Source organism: Centroberyx gerrardi, chromosome 17 (genome assembly GCF_048128805.1).
Source record: "Centroberyx gerrardi isolate f3 chromosome 17, fCenGer3.hap1.cur.20231027, whole genome shotgun sequence".
Lineage (NCBI taxonomy): Eukaryota > Metazoa > Chordata > Actinopteri > Beryciformes > Berycidae > Centroberyx > Centroberyx gerrardi.
This window is the reverse complement of record NC_136013.1, coordinates 4,655,126-4,665,442: the sequence shown is the minus strand read 5'-3', so window position 1 is coordinate 4,665,442 and position 10,317 is coordinate 4,655,126. Positions and strand designations below refer to the sequence as shown.

General features: G+C 43.2%; 1 protein-coding gene across 1 annotated transcript; it reads left to right on the top strand.

Annotated features, from left to right (window-relative positions):
* Positions 1-852: 852 nt before the first annotated feature.
* cdc25b (cell division cycle 25B) lies at positions 853-10,317 on the top strand. Its single transcript, XM_071922504.2, has 15 exons — positions 853-1,400; positions 1,585-1,667; positions 2,051-2,105; positions 3,511-3,552; positions 3,749-3,782; positions 4,236-4,370; positions 4,951-5,064; positions 5,395-5,526; positions 5,802-5,879; positions 6,374-6,562; positions 7,535-7,651; positions 7,765-7,827; positions 7,965-8,063; positions 8,433-8,678; positions 9,172-10,317. The coding sequence occupies exons 1-15, from the start codon at positions 1,183-1,185 to the stop codon at positions 9,310-9,312; spliced, it is 1,746 nt and encodes a 581-aa protein (XP_071778605.2). The 5' UTR covers positions 853-1,182; the 3' UTR covers positions 9,313-10,317.

Below are 10,317 nucleotides of genomic sequence, written 5' to 3'. Positions count from 1 at the left end.
GGTAAACACAGTCTTGCTTTCATTTGAAAAACCAAAGCTGGTGTATGAATTACAGCAATGTAACAACAACAACAGTAATCCTAATCATAAGAATATGGTGACTTACAATTTGCAAGGCAACAAATGTATAATATGTACAATGTACAATATTATATTGTATGAATATTTGTCTAATATTAAGAATGTGCATAACTTTGGTAGTCTTAATTGTACATCATCAGACTGATGCATAATATGTAGGGAGTGGTTAAATTTGGATTTTAGAGGTTGGTGATTTCATACATTGAAGTCTGTTTTGGCTGGTGTGTAAACAATGATATTCAGGCTGTTAAAATATGTTACACTATAGGCCTATGTGTTATTTTATTCTAAGATAATAATGTATCCCTTGTGCAGGGGATTTTTGTGCCTCAGTACCTAAGCATGTTATCCTTTAAACTACTGTGCGCATTATGCAATAATCAGTGTTGATTTCACATCCTCAGTTTTAAACGATAGAATAAGTGAATTAACAAGTTACAGTGTCTTTATTTGTGAGTTTATTTAGGCTTGTGAGCACTAAATCATTTTGCAAAATTTAAATCAAACTTTTAAATGTACTCGTTTATAAAATATGCAGCTCAGAGTTCAGACTGTGAGAACAAAGATAGTTGAGTAAGATGAAAATTTTGAAGGATTGTGTCACATCCTCCCCCATCCGGTGAGAGGACAAGGGAAGAACGGCACAGCGCTCTGATTGGTCGGCTGGATGTAACAGCTGCTGCAATTGGCCAAAAGATTGCCGCTCGTGAGCTGCTATTTTGAACATAAATACTAGCAGCAGCCCTCTCCTTTTCTCAGAAAGCAGGGGCTGTCAGAGAGGGAGTACGCTGTGCTACAGCTCTCTGACACGACCAACAAGTATGTGGCTGTAGCGAGTTAGCAAGACTGAATAAAGGCTTTCGTGCACACGGAATCACCGACTAACTTCTCGCCGGTGTTTCGGATCGTATTTATTGTGGAAATGTACTCTTAAAAAAAGTTTTCTTGCTGGCTAACTGGTTAGCTTCCGGGTTAGCTTGAAGTTTGGACCGTCTTGCTAGGACCAGAACATCTGCACCCTCCGAGCCGGTTTTTTTAAAAACTAAATCCACCACTACGTAGTAAGACCTGCAGGATTTGTACGAATTTGGACAGTAAAAAATGGAATCCGATCTGGTTTTTGGCAACACCAGCCCCGTCAACATTGTGTTGAAGAGCAGGCCCGACGGGATCCCCGGGCTTTCCTCGCTGTCGATGCCCGAGCTGAGCACAAAGAACTCGCATTGCATCAAGACCCTTTTCTCCCCGGGACCCGCGGCGGTGCTGTCTCCTGTCACCAATCTGGCTCTTAACATGAACAATCTAGCTGTACTCGGAGGGTAATATTAACAGTCTTGTATATTTGTATTGCCTAAACTAGCTGGTTGACGCTGATTCCCCAATAACATTTGCGAGACAAAATCCTGCTTCATTTCTTCCAACTGTGATCTAGAATGCAAGTTCTGGTTTAGTGTTCACGTCTCTGAATTGTCTGCTCATCATGTTTTTTTTTGCTTTCCACAGCCAATGTGACACCCCGAAAAGGAAAAAGCATGTGCCTCTTGTGAAGATTCCCTCCTTTGCCTCTGACGCCTCATCTGATGCTGGTGAGCCCTCCCCGAAATGAATGAGCTATTGTCTGTGCAAATTGATGTCATTAGAGGTTGTGGGTGCTGCTAGCTGCCCGCCACCCCAAACTTACACCCATTCTACCTGATTTCATACCCCCCCCCCCTTTCAGATGTGGTCATGAGATGTGTATTGTACCAGGGCTTTTGTGTAACTTTTTCCACAGTGGCTGTGCTAGATCACCTGTCACTACTTCACTAGCCTAATTGATCTGTAGGGAAAAATGAAATGTTTCCCTGCTAAAGTGGCAGGTAGTGCACAAATGTACCAACCAGTATGGTAGTTTGTGCCAATTTCCCACCCTGTCCTATACCACCTGGTGGAAGTATTGATCAGTGATTTAAAAACTCTCTTCATTCAGGTCTTGGCATGGATCTCCCAAGCCCCATGGATGCCGATGAAGATATTGAGGACACGTAAGTTGCACTGTCCTCCTCTTGTCTGTTCCAATCAATCAGTTTGCGAGCTGTGCCCCTCTGCTTTACCCCCCCCACCCCCACTCCACCCACCCACAACCCCCCACCCTACGCTTGGGTTCAGCTGAGCCAAGCACCATTCTCATCTGCCGGGTTATGGGATTATTGTTTCTACCGTTGGCTTTAAGATGATGGCTTCACTCATTTTCATTAAGCAGATTAGCAGCTGAGGTATATAAGCTTGACTTTCTTTGTGTTTTTCAAGTTATTGAGCGTCACAAGTCAATGCTGGTCTCTTATGCAATGGGGTTATGTGATCAATCAATTTATTAGATAAAACACTGTATTTTACCAACGGAAAATTCAGTTTGCAAGGCCAGCACATGCACTAGTGTGATTCATTCACACACAGCATTGGCCAACATGGCGCAGATATGATTCATTCAATCAATTCCATGGACTGTGGGCATAAGGACAAGTTTCACTTTAGCTGGAGCACTGAATGCCGGTCAAAAAATGAAACTTGGCCCAAGTAGTTGTGCTCAACATTGTTATCTTATCTAGCATATTATCTTCAGCTGCCTAATCTTGGGTGGCCATTTTAATTCTCGGTTGGGCGAGTCTCTGCAGACATCTGCCAGCATCTGATGTGTGAGTTCCTTTGCAGCAACATTTGGTCCTGAAGACCTCATTCACCCCCTTACAGCTGTTTGGTTGCTAGGAGTTTTTCAGGATGGGGGGGGGGATGAGATGCCCTGTTCTTGGGTTTAATGATAGCCCACCCCCTCTGGTTTTTGGCACACTCTTCCTATGCACTGTTATTTCAATGGGGAAGAAGGGGGCTGGAGTTCTTTCTGTGTCACAGCTATTGAAATGAAGGCGCCCCCCTACTCTTAACCAGAGAAAAACTGCCCCCCCTCCCTCTGGTCTCCATTGAATGAGACACACTCCCCCTTCCACAAACAAAGGGCTCTTGTAGAAAAGGGGTTTGGCGGCGTTGGTTCCAGCAGGCATATGGTAGATTAGCTGATCTCTGCATCTCCTCTCCTGCCCCCCCCCTCCCCCCGCTGCACACTGCGCTCTCCTCTTCACTTGTTTAGCATACAGGTGGGCATTGCTCCAATGCAAAGACCACCTCTTGGCTTTATGCATGCACTCAACTTCCTCTCGCCCAACCGTTCCTCTCACTTTCTCAATAGAGCTCCAGGTTCTTTGTCTCTGTAGTTTATGGGTGCGCAACGTGTCGTGCGCTGACTGGCAATGACGGCCTTCCAGCCTCTTTGCTCAGCAGGTTTTATTGGAAAGACATCTGGCTCTACTTATTTGTATGCATTATGTTGAATTCTGTATATTTCAACCCCTTTCCACCAATTTTTACTAATGACTGGTCTTTTCTCCTTTACAGTTTTGAAAAGGCCATTCAACAGTCTAGCAGAGTTGTGAACGAGTAAGTCACTATCCAGTATTGCATTGCAGTCAATAACCTAATAATCATTAACTGATGGCTGGTTGTTATCGCCTCTCGTTATTTGAACTATATTGCTCTCCAGAGAGTATTTTACTCCTCAAAATAAATGAGCCTGTCCGCATATTGATTGTTGTGTGCTGATAGAATTCCTCCCTCTCCGCTCTCCCAATTATAGGAAGATGCCAATTCGAAGAATCAACTCATTACCAGTAAGTTGATTTGTCACATCTAAGTTGTTTACAGCAGTATATTCCTTGTGTAGCTTATATTAAATGCATTATTGGTTGATGTTCAGGGATGATTGATACTGTAAGAATTTGGCCATATTTAGTCCTAATTAGGCTGTCAAAACTCATTCAAAGCACTAAAAATCCCTTATCTCAATTTTTCCTTGGGAAGAATTAAAACTATAAATCATAAAACACAGAAGAAACAGGGGAGTTGTGCAAGTGAGATTAAAAACCCAACTGGTTTATAAGCCTCAAAATTAAGTAAAAAATAACATCATAAACTTGCAACTGGGTTGCATAACAAGATTTTGTCTCAAGGGCAATTTTTGATGTTTAATTAGTTCAAAACATCTTCTAATGTAAACCCACCACCAGGCTGCTTGTATACTGTTGTGGAGCCTCTGCTGACTAGCTGCTGCTTGTTGTTCCCAGCTCCAGCTCCTGGAGTTCAGCCCGGCTCTGAAGGGGCAGGAAACAGATTCTCACCGCTATGGAATATTTGGGCGACGGCCTTCCCAAATTACTGCCTCCACCTCTGAACGGGACAACAAGGAGAACATGCCAGAGGTCAGTGTGTGTGTCTCTGGTAGAACAAATCAATGAGAAGGTGATTTTCCACAGAATCAGAATTGGTTGAACTCACATTTTCATTTGAATCTACATTCTTGAATGGACAAGAACAGCCTGGTTGGATGGCTGCCATAGAACTTTTGCAACTAACTAATTGGTACAATGCATGAGACTCAGAAAGCTGATGTGTTGCCATGGCAAAGGCATCATTTGGCTTGCCTTAACACTTGAGTGGCAATCCATCTTTCTGAGTTCTGTTATGCTTTCATGCACAATGCAAATATTAAAATTCAGCGGCAACCAAAAGGAGATTGTTCAAAGGATATTAACCACAATACAGGATGAAGTATTCTCTCTGTTGCTAATTCAATGGTAGGTAGAGATGATGAATTCCTGCAGACAAAATATGATGCTTAACAAGAAGGAAACAGATCAGTGGCCTTTTAGTTATGATGGAGGGTAGATTATTTTGGAGCATTTTCTGTTTTCCTATGTTACCCATAAAAAATCAAGCAACTTAAGGCTTGCAGGTAAAGTGTCAAGCTTTGATTCACTGTTAATATCTTTTTGTTTACAGGAGGGCTTTGAATTCAAGAAACCAACCAAGCCAGTGTCGCGGTGCCGCATGCGCTCCTTCAACAGCGGGGACTCGGCTTTTGCCCGCCGCCCAAGCTCGGCACCGGCCCTCATGGTACGTCAACTTCTGCCTTCACAGGGAGGAATAAGAATCACATTTTATCACCAATGTACAAGACATTTTCTTGCAAATTAGGAAGCAACACAGTATATACTCACACATGGTACTGGAAACAGCCGGACTTACGATAGCCAGCAGATTATACATATCTCTCTCAAATATATCTTCCAGAGGGGAAATCACCACAGTGGCAGGTTGATTCAAAGTTTCAGATTGGTTGGGATTCTTACCGCCATCCATCTCTGTGCACAAAGTTGTTGTGACCCGGATCCAGAAGGTGTTTTTTGGTTCGAGTCCAACCCTCTTCTGTTTCTCCCTGTCCAGCTCTCCCCGCCTCCCATGCAGCGGCTCGAATTTTCTGACAGCAGCCCCATGTTTCTGAGACGCTCCTCCCTCACCTGCTCTCTGGACGACGAGGACGACGGCTTCCTGGACGTGCTGGACGACAACGTTGAGGTGAGTCCGCCGTCACACCGTCACTTATACTGACGTCCACGGAACTACTGAGTTATGTTGTTTACACCGACTTAATTAGGGATTGTCTCCCAATACAAATGAATGGGAGTTGGAAACCAGCTGCAAAAAAACCTAATAAAAATATCACATTTCTGATTTATAGAACCACCTCCTCCTTTCCTGTTTCCATTATTATCATGTATTAATTGTATTATTTTGCTCACAAAATACCATCGCTAAATATTTGTCTGACAACGCCCCATTTTCACCCACAGAACGACTCTGGGATGCCTTTGGGAATGGCCAGCTTGCTCACCGCCCCACTGGTGTCCGACAACACAGGAGAAGATTCTGTAAGTAACAACAAGGGCTCTATGGTGAAGATTTGTCCCAGGGGCAAGTAGGATTTTTATTTAGGAGCAAAGGAATGAAACTTCAGCAGCATGATCTGTGATGATAATTGTAGACGTCTATCCCTACATTACAAGTTTCACATGTGCTCCTGCTTTGGTTTTCTAGCTAGACCATGCCTTTTATTCTTAGCCGGTAAATTCTTAGTTTGCCGGTCCTTGGCAGGTGAGCCAAAAAGTTAATTTCTGGACTTAAAAAGTTATGCCCCTCAAAAGAGATACAAAAGTCGTCTCCTTCATCCCAAGTCTTTACCCTAACAGACCATCAAACATTAGGCTTCGTGTTACTTGCTGCCTGCATGATTCAGATATTTATCTCATTCTAATTGTTAGTCACTTTGCATAAGGGTGTCAACTAAAGGCCTAAAATGTAAATTAAGTAGTTAATTTGAATGGTGTTTTTTTTTTTTTTTTTTTTTTTTTTTTTCCTTCATCAGCCTGTCATCCGCTGTCGGCCGCGGGGCCTGTTCCGCTCCCCCTCCATGCCCAGCCCGGTGTCCCGCCTCCCGGTGAAGCGTCCCGAATGCCCCAGGGACGAAAACACTCCGGTCCGGGTGAAGAGACGACGCAGCCTGGCGGGAACACAAGTCACCACCCTGGAACAAGACCCCGAATCCCCCTGGATGGTCAGTCCTAACTGCACACTCAGACATTATTGGCAGATACAGTCAGTAGCATAAGTAATTGAACAGTGAGCTTAAACATGGTATGTGAAGCATTTTAAACATCAATATATAGTTGTCAAAATAGTGATAGCTTTGTATAATTACTGTAACAAATGAGACAATCGTTGAGACAATTGCTAGTGTTTGTCAAAAAAAGACCACATTTTCTATAAACCCTGTTGCTTCCTCTCTCGAAGAGGAAGCTGCTGCTTGCTCTGTTTATCATAGCAGATAATCACACAGATTTCCCACCAAATCCTGCCGAATGTGGTATTGATTTTATTGATGTTAAAATGCTACATATAGCACGTTTAGGTTGTTTTTAAATGTGGATCTCACCTCAAAGATGAGAATTGAGGCAAAAGAAAATTGGGTTTTAATTATGGGTCTTTAATGGCAAAAAAGACCAACTTTAACCCCCTGTGACAAATCTTGTGCTTTTGACTGTATGCAGAGATCACTTAATTTTGTCCCCAATTATCAACATTGATAATTGGAGCCCAATATCCAATATTGCTTGGGTCCAAGTCAGCACCTGCTTGTTTAGTCTTGTGTAGCTAACCCTATGCCAGTGAAGGAGAAAGGTCTGGCAGAAGTGTATTTCAAGTGGGATTTAAAGGTAGACAAGATGTATAGAGAACATCTAATTAATGGGGTTAATGGGTCGTGTCATGTTGGCTATCATTTCCTAGCTTTTGCATCCCATGTGGGACACAGAAAGTGATAAGTTGAGATGTGAAGACATAGTTGTGAGTAGAGCGAAGGGACAGGGGGAAAAAGCAATCTACATTGACCTTCTGCTGGCTCCTGAGTGGAAACAATATGTGGGGAAACCTCCACTGAATCAGACTGGCAGGGATCTACAGCAATCGCATCCTTCCTCATTTTCTCCATGATTGCCTCTTTCTCAAGTCGTTTCCCTTCTTTATCCAGGGCTGCTCTCTGGTCCAGAGGTCCAAGTCAGACCTTCAGTCCTTCTGTCAGATGGAGATTGAGAAGCTGCTGGACGGTGACGACAGTGCTAAGGAGCTGATAGGAGATTTCACCAAGGTAAGAAAGAGGCTTAAAAGAACCTTTTTGTTTTTCAGCTGCGTTTCATGCCCTAATAACTAAATTGCATCAAATGATTACTTTCCTAACCCAATTTCCTTCTTGTTGTTCAGCCTTTCGTACTCCCCACAGTGGACGGTAAACATCAGGACCTCAAGTACATTACCTCAGAGATGGTGAGTAGAGTCTCACTATTCTGCTGCGTTTGTCTATTTCTGTTTTGTTTGATCTATCTCTTATTCTGTATTGGCACCATAGTGAATTGAAATATTTCAAACATGTGACATTAAAGTGTCTCCTCTCTGGTCCTCAGATGGTGGCAGCTCTGAGCGGACAGTTCAGTCAGCTCGTCGAGCGCATCATCGTGATCGACTGTCGCTACCCCTACGAGTTTGAGGGAGGACACATCAAGGTGAGCGTCTGCCTCTATAGCACGGAGGTGTAAAAATCTCTTTGTTTTGACAGTCTCCTGCAGAAATCTCTTGGCAGGGTGGAAAGGCTTCTGGAAAAGGCATTTAGACCTTTTTTTTATGACACAAATAGTAATAAAATTCTTGAAGGTGAGGTGGTATTTCTTCTAGGCGATTGTGTTCCACCCTGCCTTTTTAAATAAGAGCTTTATATGTTTTTACTGTAACTTTAATTGTATTTATTTGACACAGTTGTCCTCTTGTTGTTCTTTGTTACCAAGTGTTGACTCTGTTTTGATGTCTGTGCACCAATGCCATCAGATGAATTCCTGTACATTGTGAGTAAAGTAGCTCTGTTGTTGTCGTCTCAGGGAGCTCTGAACCTGCACCAGGAGGAGCAGGTGGAGGACTACCTCCTCAGGACGCCCATCACCCCGTCCTCCCCGGACAAACGCGTCCTCATCGTCTTCCACTGCGAGTTTTCCTCGGAGCGCGGCCCTCGCATGTGCCGCTTCGTCAGGGAGCGCGACCGCGCCAAGAACGATTATCCCAAACTCCACTACCCCGAGCTCTACATCCTCAAGGGAGGATACAAAGAATTCTTCCCTCATTTTCAGGTTTGTGTTTCAAATCGGAACATTTTTTGTTTGCCGTTTAGTTTGTACATCAGCTGCCACCGTGGCTACCGCTAGTCTTCCTTCCACAAAGACAGTAAAACTTTCTGTGTTGTTGGCTTCGTTGTGCGGCAGCATGATTAGGGAAGCTGCCTATTAGTCGAAAGGTTGCTGGTTCATTTTGGTTCTGTCCTGATCACATGTCTGATTGACAGGCCTAGCTGTGTGTATTAGATTTTGATGCCAAGACACCAGAGAGGGGAGTTTATCATTCAGCATATTCTAAAATATAGAGCAACCACTCTGTAAAGATGTTTATCATTTTGTCAACAAAAGCCTACTTTAACCTTTTTTTTTGTTTTTGTTTTTTTTTGTTATCAAGTATTTTGTAAGAGTGCTAATCAGCTCTCCCATGTATGGTGGCAATGTCATTTTTGAACAAAGCCCTTGATGTTTCTTCAGTAGTTTGAACCCGTCTCGTTCTTCTTCCCTGCAGTCTCAATGTGAACCCGAGTCGTACCGGCCCATGCATCACGAAGACTTCAAGGAGGACCTGAGGAAGTTCCGCCTCAAGAGTCGCACCTGGGCCGGCGAGCGCAGCAAGAGAGACCTGTACAGCCGCCTGAAGAAGCTATGAGCGCCCCGTCCCGCGTTACCACTAAACCACACTGCCTCCCCCCCCCCCCCCCTCCTAACAGACCAATCCAGCTGCCTCATGGAGCCTCGCCCCGCCAATGAGGAAGTATCTTTGGGATTATGGCGAGTTGGCGGTTTTTGCAAAGTCCCCAAGTTTCATATAACTATAGCAAAGTTAGATATTTATGCAAATAAGAGGGAATGACATGAAGCGGGGAACGTGGTTCCCTATGCAGTGAACAGATTTTATTAAGGTGATGTGATCATTTTGAAACCACTTGGACCTACTGGCTGTTTTACCGTTTTTTTTATTATGTTGGCGTTCGCACCGACAAGTCACTGCCAGGTTGCAATACTACAGTCTTTAACCAATCAACACTGCCAAGTCTGAAGTTTGTCTCTCAGTCAGTCTCCTCACTGGACAAATTTTCTTATTTTTAATTTTCACTTTTTATTTGTCACGTTCCACCTTTATTTAAGCACTTAATTTAAATACCTTGAAATGGTGAGGTGCTTTTTTTCTTTTTCTTTTTTATGTTACTTTTTATATTGGGTTTTTTATATGAATTGTGTTACACCCCATTGTTTGGCGATTCGTTGAAATCCTTTCCCTGCCACTACACTTCCCAAGATGCAGACGTCATTATACAATTGGATATTTAAGACAACTTATAAAATGTATAGGATTGATACAGTGCTTTTTGTTTTTTATTCTTGCCTGGTCAGTTGCAATACTTTGTAATTTTTGTCTTGATCAGAAGATGCCAAAGCAAACAACCTGTTAACTTTGCAGTGAGATTTTTTTTTTTTCAAGTGCTGCAGGTCAGCAAGTGTGAGAGGATTTTGACTTGGGAGAAAATGCCTTTTGAATCCTTTTAATTTCAGAGAAAAATGTCTTCCCCTTTTTGCAGAGCTGTGTTGCCAGTTTGTAATGAATGGGGTGGTTTTGAATTTTGCTACAGGCTCATGGGGGAGCTGCTGAAATAAAGATCTGATGTGCGTTTAA